Source organism: Bemisia tabaci, chromosome 9 (assembly GCF_918797505.1).
Source record: "Bemisia tabaci chromosome 9, PGI_BMITA_v3".
NCBI lineage: Eukaryota > Metazoa > Arthropoda > Insecta > Hemiptera > Aleyrodidae > Bemisia > Bemisia tabaci.
The window spans coordinates 29,038,136-29,058,116 of NC_092801.1; the positions used below are offsets into that span (position 1 = coordinate 29,038,136).

Here is a 19,981-nt window from a genome sequence, read left to right on the forward strand (position 1 = left end):
TCAAAACATGGATCTCAATATTGTTTTTTGAGAATTCAGCTCTTAAGAGGCGGAAGATTTTTTTTACAGCAATGCCGTAGCACACTGAAAAAAAAAGATTGGTAGAATTTACCATTCCTTCACGCTGTATTTCACACAGCGTGAAAGAATAGTAAATTCTACCAATCTTCAAGTCGATTCTGTCAGAGGAATGGTTACTTGTACCAGTATATAGTAACGTTTACCTCTCTTCTGGCAAAGTTGACTCTGAATTGGACCGTGTTTAACAGAAAGAAACCAAGCCATATCAGCTATTGCCAAAGTTAACTGGACAATTTAATTTTTTACGAGAGAATGTTTGTGCGGATTCTTTTGAAAATTTTAGGGAATTTGCCTCGTACTATGGAGAAAATCCATTGAAATTTGCACGAAAATCTGCAAAACCGCTTACTTGTAAAGAATTAAATCAACCAATCAAATTTGGCAATGGCTGATGTGGCTTGGCTCCTTTCTGTTTAACGCGGTCCAATTAACGCTGTGTAAAATACAGCGAGAAGGAATGGTGAATTCTACCAATCTTTTTTTTTTTTCAGTGCACGAAAATAAATCTTATATTTTGATCCCATAAATCGAATCTGGAAAGTGTCACGTTTAACTTTACGACACCCTGTATTGTCTCGGGGAACCTCGGTAGACCCGGCATGCCAACGGTAAGTGACAGTCGGCAAGGCAGGAGACACTGACGCAGAGCCTAAGGGTGTGGAGGGGGCGCAGCACTTAAACCCCAGGTTTTCGTCGGGGTCGGGGGCGGGTAAGGCGGGCGAACTCGGCGATTACCATCAGAATTCTCACTGACCTCCAGCATCCGCGCCCTCCGCCCTCTCGGGCCCCGTTTCACCGTGAATCCGACCGAAAACGGCGGCCGACATGGAAATGTTTCTTGTTTTCGGTCTCGCCTAAGGACTCGGCAACCCGCCGCACGGTGGATCGAGACAATAGGAAGAGTCGGACATGAAATTTTTCTATAATCCATACTGTTTCCAAAACCAATTCGGCAAAAAATAACAAATGAGACGGACGAGTTACGGAAAGCAGGAGTTTATAAAATACGATGTAAAAATTGCCCTTAAGTTGACATGGGAAAAACGTCGAGACTCATAAAAATTCGAGCCCAAGAACACGTCAGAAACACCAAAAATCAAGCGATAGAAAAAACAGCAATAGCAGCAAATTTTTGGGAAGAAAAACACGACAAAGATTTTGAACCTCAATTACTGAAGGAAGAAAATAATATCAATAGACTGACATGTTGGGAAAATATCTGTATCCAAAAACAAAAGAAAGACCACCTGATGAATGTAGAATTTCTGTCACCCAACACATTATTTAAGTTGTTTCGAACATCTGGCAACAAGGACAACAAAGAAAGGCCCAGCAACCGCCGCATATCTGAAAATCACACCTGTCGCGCCCCTGATGATGATCCAACGGGTTGAAAAGCGCGTCGGATAGTTTCGAATTTTCTCTGACTAGTGAGTTTTTAAATTTTATTTTAATGAAATTTTTTACTAAATCTGTAAATTTTTATATTCATTTTGTCACATTTTAAACTTCAAGGTGTGTTTCTTGAGGAAAATTTCACGAGAAAACTAGTGGAACCCCTTTTAGAACTTCAAATGTTTGTTTAAACGGGTTTATTAGCGTTTAAAGTTTCCAAATTTTGTCCGACTTCTCCTATTGACTCGATCCACCGTGCGCCGGACTTTCCATTGCGCTCCGATCGATCGTGTCGAGTGCTACCGTGTTAGGGAAGAACGCCTTATCCACCGCAATAACGAAGAGAGCAGTAAGGGCCACATTTTCGAAATCGAGTTTCGTTCAAAATTCGTCGAATCTCTTTTAGATGGAATCACTGAAATAGCTAAAACAGCAAAATTTTAAAATTTAAGAAAATGATTTGGAAATAAAATGACCCTGGAGCAACACAGCTGAAGATAGGAGAGACGTAATCAAGCCTCGTTTTTAAACTTTTTTCCCGAATCTGAGTGACACCTTATTAGCAGCCTAGAGCGGTGCATTGCTAGTTCACGCCTCACGCCATAGCGCCTTCAATTTTGCAGATGCAACACGGACATCCATCAAGTACGAATAGTTGTATCTTTGCGCCGTCATCAACGAGCGTACTTTTCCTTGATGTGATGCCGTGTTGTGTTCGCTCCGTTTGTCTTATCTGCCGTGATAGCTAAGAGAGCAATGGACCAAAAGACAAGGTACGAATTTCAGCATTCTGATACATGTTTCTTAACCAAAATTTCACGTAAAACACGATGCACACAACGAAAATTACCGAAATTAACTCCTTACGAAGATATTCAATGATTCTTGATGCGTGATTTCAAAACACCCACTCATGAAAACTCAATGCTATACGTGATTCACATCCCGCGCTAAACATTATCACGACAGTCTCTACGATATAAAAATCTGGCAACCTCAATCTTGACGCTTTGGCTCAGCTATAGCAAATTGCCTATAGTTTGAACAGCACATGGTGGGACATGTACATTGAACATTGCTCGACTGAGAAGCTTGTTGAAACTGTTGTAGTGCGCGATTTGATTCACGTAGAGCTTTGAGTTTCTTGTGAGCGGGCAGTTCAACTTCCTCGTAACCAATGTGAAATAAAAACGTTAATATCTTCGTTAGGAGTTGGTTTCAGTAATTTTCGTTGTGTGAATCGTGCTCTACGTGAAATTCTCGTTAAGAAACATGTATCAGATTGTTTAAATTCGTACCTTGTCTAGTGGTCCATTATGTTGAAATAAAATTACCCTGGAGCAACACAGCTGCCGATGTAGGAGAGACGTAATTGGACGTATTTCTGGCAAACGGAACTATGTGCAGTAAGAAATGAGCCCTGAGACCCATAAGAATATATGCATATTAGGGCTCACGTCATGACGCACATAGTTCCGTTTGGCAGAAATACGTTCAATCAAGCCTCGTTTTTGAACTTTTTTCCCGAGTCTGAGTGACACCATATTAGCAGCATAGAGTGGAGCTACGCCTCACGCCATAGCGCCTTCAATTTTGCAGATGCAACACGGACATCCATCAAGTACGAATAGTTGTATCTCTGCGCCGTCATCAACGAGCGTACTTTTCCTTGATGTAATTCCGTGTTGTGTTGGCTCCGTTTATCTTATCTGCCGTGACAGCGAAGAGAGCAATAAGTGTCAAATTTTCGGAATCAAGCTTCCTTCAAAATTCGTCTAATCTCTTTGTCTTATCTGCCGTGTTAGCTAAGAGAGCAATAAGTGACACATTTTTTAAATCGAGTTTCAATAGAATATAATAATAGGAATCCACATAGTCAAAGGAAAGTTGGCAAGGAGTAAAGGCTTATACGGCGTTCTTGGTTAGCACGCCACAACGGCGAATCGACCTGTATCCCCCGCGAGGCTAGTGAGCGGAAGGAGCGTTTGCACACGTCATCATAACTCCTCGATCATGTTCGCGGAGGAGCATATTCGCAAATTACCCCCGATGCTGCGGGCCCGGAGCTCTGCCGTGCTAAGGAAAAACGCCGTATGAACATTCGAGAGTTGCCAAATTGCCCCGGATAAAACATGAATTTTCGAGGAAAGTTATGCACATTTTTCTTTGAAATATTCAGATATTTTACATCAAATTGCGAACAAAATTGCCTGAAAAATTTGAAGGAAAATATTCACAATTTTCCCAATAAATTCGTCTTATATTGAAGGAAATATGACAACGCCTGAAGGCTCATGCGGCGTTTTTCCTCAGCACGGCAGACCTCTCGTGCGAGCCTTACCTTTCTGTCCCGCCGGGAACCAGTGGCGTGGCGTGAATTGCGATATATCGATTGCTATGCCATTTAAACCTATGGTGAAGAATCGATTATTAAGGCGTTCGCTGCGAACACCCTGTTTATCGATCCTTTTCCATAGGTTTGAATGGCATAACAATCGATATATCGCAGTTCACGCCACGCCACTGCCGGGAACCTCCGCGAGGCTCCTGGCGGTTCGGATTTACGATGCAAACTAAGTCGCTAACTTCCCGGGAGGAAATGAATATCACCTACGCGGTGTCTCGCTATCAAAATCTTGTCAACGTACGACCCCCCGCGCGCCCCGAGGAACACGCTCCGCTGAACCTGTGAATTATGATGTCTGCGGCCGCGGAGCATAGGTGGCGCGTGGCGTTGGACTGGAAGTATGGGAAGGGGCTGAAATTTAAGAAAAAATAGGGGGTAATCGATTAATTTTAATTGGACCGAGTTTAACAGAAAGGAACCGAGCCACATCAGCTATTGCCAAATTTAATCGGGCAATTTAGTTTTTTACATGAAAACGGTTGTGCGGATTTTTGTGCAAATTTCAGTGAAAATTCGCCACATGTTAAAGCAAATTCCCTATAAATTTTGCAGGAATCCGCACAAAAGTTCTCTTGTAGAAAATTTAACAGCAGATCAGCTATGGAAGAAGATCAGCTATGGAAAAAGCCAGCTGAGAAAGGGGCTGAAATTTAAGAAAAAATAGGGGAAATCGATTAACTTCAATAGTAGCCCATACATTATTCGTGTTCTCCGCGTTTCAATTATAGTTTTGGACTCCCCTCTAGTTTTTTTTCTTTTTTACCATTATGACTTTTATCTAATGCTTCATCCACCTCTTTATTGGCCGTAAGTGGCGTTGGACTAGAAGTAAGGAAAGGGGCTGAAATTTAAGAAAAAATAGGGGGAAATCGACTAATTTCAATTAGCCCATAATTTATTCGTGTTCTCCGCGTTTCAGTTATAGTTTTTGACTCCTTTCTAGTTTTATCTCTTCTTTACCATTGTAACTTTTCTCTTCTTCATCTACTTCTTTCTTATCCGTATCGTTCTGATTTTCCTTTGCTTCCTATCACCCATTCCTCTTTTTCAATACTCCTTTTTCTCCTATTTTTATTACCTTTACTGAAATTTTTTTGTATTTTACTCTTTATATTTTGGACACGAATGGGCCGATTTTGGATTTCTTGGTGTCGATTTAACGTAAAAATTTCCGTACGTTCTGATTTCGATGAAATAATTTCAAAATTTTGACATAAGCCCTGACTTTTGAAGTACGGACCCCCCTTTTATCCCCCAAGGGACGCCAGGGGAGCTCTGGAACCATAAAATTCGGATTCCGTGGGGTCGATTCCCTATACATCCCGACGATCCTGGACTTCGTACGACCCAAATTAACCGGAAAAAAGGCCTGGTGCGGTAGGTCTGGGCCACCCTGTATAAAATTTTATTTTTACCCAATTGTCTCCTGGATGTATTACTATTTTCATATCTTCATTTTTCAGTGCACCCGTTTTATGTTAACGTAAAATTAACCCGTATTGTGCTGACTGTGCAGTAAACACACTCAGTCCCATCATTTTTGAACGGATGCCAAGTGTGATGCATTTGCCAGGATAAATATAAGAAAATTAATTTTTCTGAACTTAACTCCCGATCTCTCTCTTCATTACTCTGCAAAATTGATTCAAACTCGTTTATTACCCTATTCTGAGATTTTTATTGAGCCCTCTTGAGTTGTCTGGGCAGTATGGATGATTTTTATGTTTCCCCTGTGAAAGCACTGATTATACAGCCATGCTAAGATAAAACGCCGTATGAACTCTAGGGGGTTGCCAAATTTAATTTGATAAAATATGGATTTTCCAGCAAACTTGTGAATTTTTTTTCTTAAAAAAAATATAGCCCAGTGAGCATGAGAATTTTTTTGTCTTTATAAGTTTCCAAAGTGTCATACAACCACCTATAACGGTGTTAATTATCTTGGTTTTACAAATGTAATAAACTTACAAACTAGCTAACGTCTAATTTTCTTTTTTAGCTTTCCATGGATAACCCATTCTCACACATCACCCAAAGTAAATGTATGCTACTTAAATATACACAAATCAGAATAAAAATAAGAATAAGGAGAACCTAGTGCAGGATCTTGCATGACTTTACCATGGCTTACATTTACAAAATTAGTCGAATTTACCGTCTTTCTTTTTAAGTTACTAGTTAAATTTCATTTGAGTGCTTATGTTATCAACCATCTTCGTCTGTTCCTTGAGCTTACAGTTTAGAAATTTAGAAATTAATCAAACGAAACACCAAAATTGGAGAATTTTTTAAAAAAAAACTTTAAAACATTTCAGAAAATAAATATTACATAGGGAAACATTTGGCAGCACTCAAATGTTTATACGGCGTTCCTCAACGCGACAGAATATTAGCGTTTTTCTCGTCGCATCGCCAAGACCTCGGATGGCAACTAAACGAATCTCGCAATTCCTGCCGTAAATTTTTTTTCTCTCTCCCGGTCATGCACGCCGTGTAATATCCTGGACAGAATGAGAACCGTCTTATTATAATTTTATTTCCCTCAAAAAAGAGTATCCTCAAAGTTACGACGGACGAACTTCAAAGAGTGGTCTCAAGTGAAGCTTGCATAACTTGAATGCATTTAAATTTAAACGAGATTAATTTCCTTTACGTAATCAAAAATTTTATACGGAGCCGTGAATAATTCATAAAGTCTCAACTTTAACGGTTGGAGGTATTCGTGGCTTTAGCTGTTCGCGCGGAATTGCATTCCGTTCCCGAAACGTTATGAAGACTCTCCGCTTTTTTTTCTAAAAGTCAGGAGTTATCTGGGGGAAAATTTCTCAGGAGAAGTAAATATAACATAAGTAACAAATAATGCTTTTGATTGATCAACTTCCTTGTTTTTCATTTGTTTCCTTTTATTTTCGAGCTCTACTACTTTTCTTCTTTTTTTCTGATAATTTTGATACAAGACCCATGGAAAATAGAAAATAGGGTTGGCTGTACAATCTACATCAAAACGAGATCAAAAGCGTGCCAACATATAAATATGTAGGGCACGATAAAAGGAGAAAAAGAGGAAACTTCTTCCTCCTCCTCGCTTTCATATTTCATCTTCTTCTTCTTCTTCTACTTCTACTTCTACTACTTCTACTTCTTCTACTTCTTCTACTTCTTCTACTTCTTCCACTTCCCCTTATTCTTCTTAAACCTTTCTTCTTCTTTTTCCGTCTCTTCCTCGTTTCCCTTTTCTTCTTTTTCCTTTCCTTTTCTTAATCGTTTCTTCTTCTTTTTCCTTGTCCTCTTCTTTTTCATTTTCTTCTTCTTTTTCCGCTCCCTCTTCTCCTTCGTACGCTTCTTCATCTTCATCTTCATTTTCATCTTCGTCTTCATCTTCTTCTTCTTCTTCTTCTTCTGCTTCTTCCTCAAATTCGTCTCCTTCTTCTCCTCCTAATTTTTTTTTTTTTAATTTCTATTACCCTTAGTATGACATGTTAGGAGGCGTGAGTCGTAAGTCGGAATCTGTTGGATTAAGGTTATATTCGATTAGATATTATTAGATTACATTACAATACAATATTAGATTTTTTTTTTTTTTTTTTTTTTTTTTTTTAACATTTTTATTCAAAAATTGCCATAAACATGCTAAATACGAGTAATCCGCAAAAACTTCACAGTATTAAGTCTGTTGAAAAATTTTCCGAGATGAGGATTTTCGCGCTCAACCCTTACACCCGAGACATCGCGAGGGAGAGAGGGGCAATTACGCGTGTTAAAGCTTCAAGAAAGCATCATTACAGGCATCCGTTATATTCAGCGCAACCCATTTTTGAAGAATCTGAATAAAGATACTTGCACGGCTGAATCGGTCGCAGCAAAATCTCCGCGGATTTGCGTTTCACCTCGAAACTTTTCCAGGATTCCGTTGCACCGTTCGAGAACTCTGCTCGGGACTTGCCCTCTTAAGTATATCATTAAAGATTTACCTCTGGGTGCCTCTCAGTCTTGCGGGGAGAACTTGATGGTCTCCTCCAGGTACATTTTTTTCGATCAAATTGATACTTGGAGATCATGACGCAGTGGCACTCTCAACTTTGCCGTTATTCTGAAATGAATTTGCTGACTCCTGTTCTTCCCACAGGAGTCTGCGTATTTTTTGCCGAGTTGGCAGCGCTGAAAATTGAACTGAATATTCTTTGTGCTAAGGCCAGGGACAAATACTGCTGTGCCAAAGAAAGAACGCCGTATGAGTATTCGAATGTTGTCGAATGCCTTTGAGAAAATATAATCCATGATTCATTTTGTAATGTGTGAACAATGAACATCCGCTGGGCACAGTGGTCTTGGAGTCAAAAAAAAATTATGCGACAAAAATGTACCGGAAACGGTTTGCAGGGGGTGGTTCTATGGTACGTGTGGAGTAAAAATCGCGTAAAATTAAAATCTGGGATGACCCTAATTTTGAGTTATCGCAATTTGAAATTTTTTTAGTGAATGCAAGTTTTCTACTGATTTTGATCAGATTTCTTTATTAATTTGTCCATTGAATCGGTTTTGATCGGTTCACGATTTTATTTTTCGTTCGATTCATGTTACTTGAATACATACCCCTCGTTACATGGTGATTACCTATCATACTCTTTTTTCTTAACTAAACAGTTCGCCTTCTGCTGCATCTGCAGCAATTGTTGTTACGAATATGTTGTGCGTGCTGATTTCAGCTCATTGCATACTCGGCTTTTTATGTGCGCAAGTAGCCCAATCTGTCGGAGAAACAAACAAAGATCTTAGTTCAGTTGTTCTCCGACAGGGTGCTCTACTCTCACACATTAGACGCCTTCAGAGAGTCAAGTATGTAATGAACTGAGATTAGCACGCACAACATATTCGTAACAACAATTGCTGCGGACGCAGATGAAGGCGAATTGAAATGCACGTTGAAAAACATTTTAGCTCTTTAATTAATATTGTTACCGACAGAGAGTCGTATCATCTTTTTAAGGGAAATTCTCGAAAAACTTTTTAACATAAATGAAATTTAAATGCAAAATAAAATATGCTGCGCTACGCTTCGAATTCATAGATGGAAATGACGTTTTGGGATATTAGTCGGAACAAAGTTGGAGAAGTCCTCAAAGTAAATTTTTGAAGCACTGGAAAAACTACACGTACCATAGATTTGGCCCGTGCAAACCAGTTTTGGGTACATTTTTGTTGCATTTTTCTTTTGCTTCAAGAGTAATGTGATGTTCGCGCTTCCTCAATCTTGGCAGGAAATTTAGCCTAAACCTCCCGTCAAGACTGAAAAATTGTCGCGCGGTATATTTTATTTTGCATTGAAACTTGATTTATGTTTTAGTTGATGTTGAGAAGTTTTTCCAGAATCCCCCATAAAAAGACCATAGCAAGCAGGAATACCTGTCTCTCATTTTTTGTTATTTCAGAATTGGAGTGTTTTTATCCGTGGTCGTAACATTTTTACGATGTGAAAATAAAGGAAAGTGGCAAGAGCTTAGTCAGTTCCTACAGAATGTTGAACTGCCACTGAATGTTGTATCGAATACATCAATTGGTTATAAAAACGTCAAGATAAGTTATGATCAATTCTGAGGCCGCTAAAGACAATAAACTCTTAAATGATCATGACTGACCGATTGTCTGCTGAATTTTGTGCGAACAAAAGAGCCCTAGCATGTGCTCTTCTAGGTAATTTCATAGACATTGAATAACTTTTAATGGCAGAAATGTAGATCCCACCCAATGGGAGGGGTTGACAAATTTTTTCTTAAATTACTTGGAAGAAAATTTTAGAGGTCAGCGCTTAGAATTCAATCAATCCCGAAATGGATTTAAGGAACGCTTTTGTGATCCTTTAATTACACATTGACTATCATGATTTTTTCTTTATGTTTCAGGAACGAAAAATTTTATACTTGCTGTGATGAACCTTACCTAGACATAACTTTTAATATAACAATGAGAAGAAAAACGCTCTTCTACACTGTCAATATAATAATTCCCTGCATGGGAATCTCATTTCTCACCGTCCTAACTTTTTATTTGCCTTCAGATTCTGGAGAAAAAGTAAGTAGCCATTATACACATATCACCAATAGTTTTATGTAAGCACATTTTTACCTCAGCTTTTTATGAATTTCTCGGCTAAATTTGGCAATAGCTAATGTAAATTGGTTCCTTTTTGCTTAAAGCGGTCCAAATAAACCTCGGTTTAGTACCTTTCAGCTGAAGTTTTTGGGCAACCTTCTCGGTACTTTTGATTTCCAATTGCCCATTTCCGATCTTCACTGCGACATTTACGTAAACCAATTTTCCTTGTTTACGTAATATTGGTTGCAGAATGTTCACTAACCTCGAAAAGTTGCCAAAAACTATTCCAGATCAAATCCGTGTCTGCGAAGTGGATCACGACAAAAAAAATTGTCATCAAGGATTCCCCCGATGGTTCTCCAAATGAGCTACCTTACCGTATCTTTACATCTATTTACGTTGCAGTATCTGCGAATTCAATGCGCATCATTAGAGCTAGGCCCACGCCTCATTAAAAGCTCAATCGTCCGAGACGGCGCTTTAGTGGAACTCGAAATTTCCGTCTCCTTGAAGAGGCAATTCAAGGATGCTGAGATGCGAGATAAGAAAATGAGTGGAATCGCGCAATTTCAGACTGCCGCACAACGGGACAAGTCAATGTAAGAAGTCGAACAAAATTTTGAAACTTTAAAAGCTCATAACTCCATTTTCACAAAACGTGGAGGTTCTAAAAGCGGTAATATTGGTTTTCTTGTGAAATTTACTTGAGTTTGCAACCCTCGAACTTTAAAATCTTACGGCATGAACATATAAATTTGTAGTTTTCGTCAAAATATTCTTGTCCGACCTTTTCCATTGACCCGATCCACTGTGTGCCGCCGAGCGAATACCGGCGAGCAACGAACAACGGAAATATCTCCTTTCCAAATGCAAACGTTGCCGTTACCGGGGATCGGAATATCTATCCCGTTCTACTGTAGTGGGTACCTTGGTGGCATTTTTCAACGGAAAAATCGCGATATTTTGAAATTGAGTTCCGATTTCTTACGATTTTCGGCGATGAAATTGCTAGTATTGTCAACATCGCCGTCGATAACATTGCGATTTTATTGAAAAGTTATACGATCAAATCGCAATTCATCGCGATTTTTTATCAGATAATATTGCGTCAATACTGCCATGCTAAGGAAGAACGCCGTATGAACATTCGAGAGTTGTCAAATTTCCCCAAAGACAAACTCTCCATGCAAAGATAGGGAGAAAATACTTGACAGGGTTGCCGTGATATCAGTTTTAGAGTCCCCAATTAAGGTGGCAACCCTGCTAATGTAATTTCTCCCTATCTATGTACGGAGAGTTTGTTTTGATGTAGAGGTAGACTCTCAGGGTAGGGTGGGATATCCCCTCCATTTTGGCCTCAATTTGAGAGCTTTTTTTGAGCTTTGGAGTTGAGTTTAGAGAAAACCACTGGCACCATCGTGTTTCTCGGGTGCTTTTACATAAGAATCAATAGTCAAATCGCAAATTCCTTACACATGCAACATCTCCATTTGTGTGGGTTGGAAATTTCAAGGAATTTTCTTTGTACATTTACTGAATTTAGCACAAAAATCCGTTTTAACGTGAAAAAATAAATTACCCAATCAAATTTGGCAATAGCTGATGTGACTTGGTGCCTTTCTGCTTAGTGTGGTCCAAATGTACTTTAATTCACGATTTTTGAGTATGAATTGACAACTGCGCGTCGCGAGGATCTTCAAAATGAAGACGCGGACCCAAAGACCCGGAGGGTGATGTTATCAGGAGACGAAGGAAGTGGCTTTTATGGGCCCGCGAAAGGGGCTTTAGGTGCAACCGTAAAACTTTACAGCGTAAACACGAGCTGCCAGAATTTCCATCAATCAGCGATGCCGAATCAGGTTCTGATCCCATTTTCAGTCACTAATTGGACGTAGTTATGCTAAAAGGAACTATTGGTAAGATAAGGAACTATGTGGGAATCGATTGGATGAATTTTTCGAAATTTTTCGTTTTCAGTATTGTAAAATCATAAAGAGAATTTAGTATGAAGTTCAACAAATTCTATAGATTTGCTCTAATTATAAAAGGATGAAGAGTTAGAAAATATTCCAAGACACTGTAACTAAGAAATGCCCTTTTTGCACCCAGCTCTTCAATTGGACGTATTTATGCTAAAAGGAACTATTTGGAAGTGGGATGGAGTGTGCTGGTGGTGAGCTGGATAAGAAACAATGTGAAAGTGGATATAGTTCCTTTTGAGAAAAAGAAAAGCGGGATTTTACATTGAATCAAAAGGAACTAAGCGCCAACTCGTGAGCCGTGGACATGCGACAAGAGCGTTGTGGACAAGGCTCATGAGTTAAAGCCGAACGAGACCGACAATGGAGACGGCTTCGTTGGAGCTGACGTCACTGGCGCTTTAAAATCCCCATTCATTTTTATGGCGCTTAACTAATGAGCACACCCCATCTTTCCATTAACCATTAACTGTTTAAGGAACGTCTCCCTTTGATGCTGAAGGAATTCATACGATCGTCTTCAAAGCGGCCACGTTTTTAGCAGTGGCATGGCGTGCTTGGCGATGAATCGATTGGTCTGTCATTTAAGGTGATTCGTCAAGGTCAAAAGAAGTGGTCGAACTGGCATGCGATATATAGCATCTTTTAGGTCAAAAATCTCAGCAGATTTTGAATTTTTAGCAAAAGAAAGGACGATAGCCCCTGCGCATGAGCCTAAAGAATCATTCTAAACCCAAAATTTGGCAAAATTCAAAGAAGTGAAAGCAAGATAGTGTTTGGAAAAAAACCTCGCATTCGATTCAGCTATCGATTTCTGTATCGAATGCGAGGTTTTTTTCCAAACACTAACCTGCTTTCATTCCTTTGAATTTTGCAGATTTTTGGGTTTCGAATGATTCTTAAGGCTCGTGCGCTGGGGCTATCGTCCTTTTTTTGGGCAAAAAATTCAAAATCTGCCGAGAATTTTTACCTATAATCGATGCGATATATCGCATGCCAGTTCGACCACGTCGGTCCTCGAGCTTGACGAATCACCTTAAACGTAATTAAAAGGATTGATTATCAGGGTTTTATCAAAGAACGCCCTATAACTCAGGCCCAACTTCAGCGAATGCACGTGGCAACCTTGATTCCGTCTGACACCACCGCGCCTAATAAATCTGTCGGAGGCAGCAATCGAAGTATCTCCGAGATCCACAATCAAAGTTCACGGTGACGTCATTAATGCACCTCATTATTCGAACTTCCGCGGAAGGGACCCTTTTATAGGTTTCACCTGTTTTTGGTCCGCGACCCCTCCCCCTCCCACGCCTCACCTCCCAACCCTTTCACAACTTCAACTCACGCTTATTCACCCCACTTGACTCGCTCAGCGCCCCTTTTTTTCGTAGCAACTTCAACCTTTCGACAAACTTCAACCTTTCGACAAACTTCCGATACCAGTGGCGTGGCGTGAATAATCGATTATCGATATCTCGCCATTTGAAGCTACGGTAAAGAATCGATTACTAAGGTGTTCGCTGCGAACACCCTGAAAATCGATCTTTTTTCACAGGTTTAAATGGCATAACAATCGATACATCGCAATCCACGCCACGCCACTGCTTCCGATGCCGCGAAGGGCAATCTCTATTTACTTATCTTTGAAATTTTTAACTCAACTCTGGAGAGCCCGGAAAGATAATTGATCAAAAAACTGTTTGCTCTTCGGAAAAGGTCGCTCTTCGGAAAAAAAAAGAAAAAAAAATGGGGGGATAAGCGTAGCCGCGGACTGTTTATTGGCATCTCTTGGGGAGGGGGGGGGGGAATGCATCCGAAAACACTTGAGGAAAGTAATCAAAACTCCCTCACCAAAACACCGCGACAAAGAAAACTTTGATGCAGAAGTGCTCGAACTTCAGCCGCGCCCCGAAAAAGCACTCCTGAGCCTCTTTATTGCGGACGCTCTTTGCCCATGTGTCGAAGTATGAAATACTTCCCTTTTAAACTCGCTCCGAGGAACTGGAACTCGAAAAACAATCGTCGTGTATGCGGAAATATGAAAAACTGAAAGTTCGAGAGAACTCTAACGAAGTAAATGTCTGTGCGAGCGTATAGGGTTCAACAGTAAGTGGAAAGAGTAGAAATTCGATGTTTACTGCGTGGTATGGTATGGGCATGTGCAGAGAATGGCTGATACCAGGTTGCCGAAGAAGGTGTTGGGTGGGTCCCCCCAGGTAGGCGACGGAGAGGGCGTCCAGCCAAACGGTGGGTAGAGGGCTTCCGTGAAGAGATGGAGAGATGCCAGCTTCCGGAGGATCTCTACCATGACAGATTCCTGTGGAGAGTAGGCGTCGCAGAGCGCCCTAGCGCCGTAAAAGGGGCTCATATATACATATTGCGTGGTTTTACTATGTAGTGGTCATGGGTGTCCAGGGGGTCTCCCCCCCCCCCCCCGAATTGAAATTAGTATCAGCTGCCCCCAGAAATTCTGAATGGTATAAAAAAGAAACCTTTGTCGAGGATGATATATCTTTTAATATAGAGTTTTAAATGAAAACACTGCGTTCATTCAGTTAGTACTTCTAAAATTTTCGTTATGGAAGCCTCAAAATGCGTCCAAATAGAGTTAAAATTTCAAAAATTTCCCGGGAGAGGCCTCAGGATCCCCCCTTTTGAACTGAGAGATTTTTAATATCCCCCAGATCCCCGGTGGTGGAGGGGCCAGCCCCCCTAGCAAAATGACCTACGTTCGCCTATGTGCGTGTTGCCTGTATCTCAGGGGCATATGTAATTACAAATTACATTTATAGGCTGTTTCTTGTATTCTGTCGTGCTAAGGAAGAACGCCGCACACGTCTCCGGGCGTTGCCGAATTTCCTTTGATAAAATACGCATTTTTCGAGAAATCTGCGAACGTTTTCCCTCCAATTTCTCAGGGAATTTTATTTGCTATCAGATCTAAAGTATCTGAAAATTTTAAGAGAAAGCAAACATGATAACTCCTTAGAAATAACATTTGGTTAAAGGGAACTTAGCAATGGACCACTAGACAAGGTACGAATTTAAGCAATCTGATACATGTTTCTCAACCAGAATTTCACGTAGAACACGATTCACACTACGAAAATTACCGAAATCAACTTCTAACGAAGATATTAACGTTTTTATTTCGCACTGATTACGAGGAATTTGAACTGCCCGCTCACAAGAAACTCGAAGCTCTACGTGAGTCAAATCGCCCACTACAACGGTTTCAGCAAGCTTCTCAATCGAGCAATGTTCATTTTCCACCATGTGTTGTTCAAACTATTGGTAATTTGCTATAGCTGAGCCAAAGTGTCAAGATTGAAGTTGAAGATTTTTACATCGCAGAGACTGTCATGATAAACATTTAGCGCGCGATGTGAATCACGTAGAGCATTGAGTTTTCATGAGCGGGTGGTTTGAATTCACGCATCAAGAATCATTAAATATCTTCGTCAGGAGTTGATTTTGGCAATTTTAGTTGTGCGTATTGTGTTCTACGTGAAATTTTGATGGAGAAACATGTATCAGAATGCTGAAATTCGTACCTTGTCTAGTGGTCCATTCTCGGATGTTAATACGGCGTTTTTCCTTGGCATGGTAGTACTTTAGAGACCATTCACTAAATATATGTTCAAGGCGAGATGCCTATATAAAAGAAAGCTTGTGCCTACTAACTTTCCGGCTCGCTGGCTGAAACATTGTTGAATTGGAGGGTTTTCTTTTGATGGAAGGCAAGGAATGAATCATTTTTAAAGCGCCTGCTCGCGCAGTTTTGAAAATCGCAACACCTTCATAATTAAAATGATCAGTTGACTGGAAGAACGACGAGGGCTAACTCCCAATGTTTCTGAATTACCTGTAAGGTTCTAGTCATCAGAGAAAGTTCAGTTGACATTTAATCTAAGTGTTATTATGTATATGAAAAAAGTTGTGTGGACAGCGTCAAATAATCTGCCTCAGAGAATATTTGTCCATGTTATTCTGGTCCTCTAGTTAAACCCACAGTAATTAAGTTTGTCATTTTTACGTTAGTCTTGTGATTTTGTAAGCATCTAATTTGTTGAAAAAATATACTAATGACGGGAAGTCTACGAAGTCACGAATCGGGATAAGTGAATTCTGAGCCAGATACAAAATGGACAGTTAGCAAATTAATGTTTGTGAACGTAAAGCTTTAAAGTGCCGCGACTTCAAAAGGTTCCATAATGAGGAGTATGTAAAGCGAAAAGTACCTAAAATCCTGTCAAATGAAAGCAATGAAAACAGTGAGAGTGATGAATTGAATAATCGTACCTTGTTAAAATTCACGGCACACCGCTGGGAACGTCACAGAATGCAAATTTAGCATCCGCATCTAGAGACTCGCTTCGTCCTGACTTGCGTCATCATCTCTGACGACGTCACCTCAACGGAGCCTCGAAGACGATTTTGTAAATATTGTGGCCTCGAAAATTCCAAAAGGAGGAGAAAATATGAGTATTACCTACCTACATCCGGCAAAAACCAACGTCAATCATTATATTAGACGTTTCAACTCGAACAAATGCAATTTTGCGTAGAGTCCTTTTATACTGAGAGTAAAGACGATATGAATCCATTCCTGATCGGTTACCGTATTTTAGGCCTCCTCAGTGTCACAAACGTGTTCAACTATTGAAATCAGAGGATTTTGAATATGTTTCCTTTTGAATCGGCGAAACCAAAATAAGTATGGTGATTTTGAAACAATGGGAGAGGTACAATTAAAAGCACTTGCGTTCGCATGTTTTTAATTCAAAATGTTACATAAAAAATTAGCCGCGCAGTGAAAATATTGAAAATTGACCCCTACAGAGGAGGAAAATTTTTACTTAAACATTCCCATTATTTATTCGACCAAACTACTAATACTATGATCTGCACTCTAATGGAGCAAGGTCAAGTGCAAATAATTTTTAAAATCTACAGGAGTCGATTTCTCAAACGAGGATTAAAAATAAACAAGTGGTACGGAATATAACAAAAGAATATGAACTATGCAAAACGATAATCCGGGTATCGGAACTTGGCTGTTTTGAAAACGCCTTCAAATGCGGCGTGATACCTCACGCATTCCGGAGAGTTCAAATAGTTGTATCATTGCGCCTTAGAAATGCGACGGAAGATTACAATCGAAATAGCCTTATACACGCTGCCTTTGTCGATTTCCTTTGACATTTTTGCAGTGGTGAATGCATAGCTAAAATGCGCTCCAGCCAGAAGTGTATTCAGCAAATGAGTAGTTTTTATAGGAGGATTGAAAACAAACAAATGGTAGGAAATAAAACATAATAATAGGAACTATGCAAAACAATAATCCGGATAGCGGATCTTGGCTGTTTTGAAGACGCCTTCAAATGTGGCGTGATACCTCACGCATTCCGGAGAGTTCAAATAGTTGTATCATTGCGCCTTAGAAATGCGACGGAAGATTACAATTGAGGACACCGCACCAAGAATAGCCTATAGGCGTATAGGTCGTTATTACGCCCTGTTGCGTTCTTTCTGTCGCGTGAATGGCTTTTTAAATTAAATATTGAGGAAAAAGCATTTCATCTGATAGTTTAATTCATACCATGTCTGGTGGTTCATCATATGTTTTGATTTTTTGTGTTAGTCGAAAATCTCCTTCATTTGCATCTTCCTGTATCAAGATGTGCAATGTCTTCTTTAGAGCACTGTCACTCACTGATTTTGTGATTTTGTTTTGTTGCAGGTTACCTTATCGATATCCATTTTGATTAGTCTCCATGTGTTCTTTCTCCTGGTTGTAGAAATCATTCCCCCAACCTCTCTAGTTATACCACTCTTAGGAAAATACCTCATATTTGCCATGATACTTGTTTCGATAAGGTAAGTAAAAAAGAAAATAAACATTACGTACTGATTTCAAGAGTCTCTAACTTTGTCTACAATATTTAATTTAAATTATGTAGTGTATCCTTCACTTCTTTTTTCATCTCGTCAACTTCTTAGAAAACCTCACTCTGATCTATTACTGTTCTATTTGTGAGAAAGGCAGGCAATTTTATGGTGCTAGAAAATTTACAACCTTCTTTGATTTTATTGCAATAAATATCAATAAGAGAAGCCCCTTTAATCAGTGAATAGTCAACATACACAACACTTCGATACGATAGCAATCATTTTACCGTGTAATTAAAATGCATTGCAATCTGCGCCCCTGGGACGGTAGTGATAGTGGCGAAATTTCATCTCGGATCAATTTGTTCAAATCCATAATCTTCGAATCTTTGTGTAAACTCCACTGCGCCTTATCGAGTAAATAAAGAGTATTTACAAAGCGAGAAAACTTGCAACCTATTTCGATTTTACTGCAATACATATCCATGAGAGAAGCCCCTTTGATTAGTGAAAAGTCGACATATACGACATTCCGATACAATGGCAATCATCTCACTATTTAATTATTGCAATTTATTGCAATCTGCGCTCCTAGATAGGTACTGATCCTATATAGCAAAATTTTATCTCGGATCATTATATTCAAATTCATAATCTTCGAATCTTGTGAAAACTCCACTGCACTCGAGTAAAACATCAACCTATTCGTAGATGAGAGAAGCCCCTTTGATCAGTGAAAAGTCAACATATCCTCTACACCGATACAATGGCAATCATCTCACTATGTATTTATTGCAATTTATTGCAATCTACGCTCCTAGAAAGGTACTGATCGGTACTGATCCTATAGCAAAATTTCATCTAGGATCAATACATTCAAATTCATAAACTTCGAATCTTGTGCAAATACTCGAGTAAAACATGAACCTACTCGTAGATGAGAAATACAAAAGTAGGTACCTAAATGAGAAGGTAATTTCCGCTGACTTGACGATATGCCGGAAGCGCGGAGCTTTTTTCCCGCTTAAAGAGAAAATTCCAGACTTGCAATGCGCTCATTGTAATTTTCGAGCGATTTTACGCAAGGAACATCTCTTAGCTACTCGGAACAATAGCAGAAGTTCTCAACGGCCCTATTTTGCACTAAACGGCTCTTGGGCAAAACTGATAAAGAGACGGGGTAGAGAGAGAATTTTCTGGATGAGCCGCGCACAAAACGTTGCTCCTCTGCGTGAGGGCGTATCTCGATTTCCGCTTGAGCCCTGGAATACATTGATTTATATGTAAACCAGGGCTCATGTGGAAATTGAGTTACGCGCTTATGTCGGGGCAGCGACGAAAAGTGCACTGACGACCGGTGAAGGGGCAGCAGAGCAAAATCGGTAGATCTCAAAGCCGAATGTGTCTGCAAAAAGATGAGCCCTAGAGTAAATACACTCCTATGGACATTAAGGTTCGTAAAAAATTGAGTTGTTTTGTTCCAGCATTTACCGTTTGGGAGCGATCGGAGAAGAAAAGGCGCGCAAAAAGCGGGGCGGGAAAAGCCGCACAGTGGGATGAGAAAGAGCAATTGGGAGAGGTCGAAGATGGAATTTTTTATTTGAACGGCAAATTTTCATGTTTTTCCGTCACATTATAAATTTTAAGCGGTGCTTCAGACAATAAATTTTACGATAAAACCAATGACATCGTTCTTGAACTTGACCTGACTTGTCCTTTAAACAACAATGAAACAGTTCTTACGAAAGATACAGTGCAGTTTAAAGTCGCTACTTTAACAGCTCTTCTGTTGAGTAGGGTTCTAGATGGTTTTTATTGTGATATAAAGCAGATATTTTGATTGCTTTGCTGCTAAAATTTATGATCCTTAAAATTTGAAAAATCTTTTTTTTTCTTTCTTTTTTTAACAAGTTAAATCATTGTGCACAAGAAATAAACTGCAAAATACTTAGTAATATTGCATTGTAATACAGTTAACCCATAGTCTTATCTAATCATTAACACTGAAAAAACTGTTCGGAACTTGTTGTCAGCCTTCTGCTGACACACCGGAACCGCCCTCTGGCATTGCATCGGTGGATTTGTTGAATTCTTGGATCTTTATTTTCAATATTGTCGTTATCAACTCCTCTAT

General features: G+C 39.7%; 1 protein-coding gene across 2 annotated transcripts in view; it reads left to right on the forward strand.

Moving 5' to 3' along the window:
- Nucleotides 1-19,981, forward strand: part of nAChRalpha4 (nicotinic acetylcholine receptor alpha4) — a 389,540-nt gene that overhangs the window by 345,291 nt on the left and 24,268 nt on the right. For both annotated transcript variants that reach the window (XM_019041336.2, XM_019041335.2), the window contains exons 7-8: nt 9,784-9,952; nt 17,699-17,835. In XM_019041336.2, the coding sequence (XP_018896881.2) occupies nt 9,784-9,952; nt 17,699-17,835 (306 nt within the window). The remainder of the gene's footprint in view (nt 1-9,783; nt 9,953-17,698; nt 17,836-19,981) is intronic.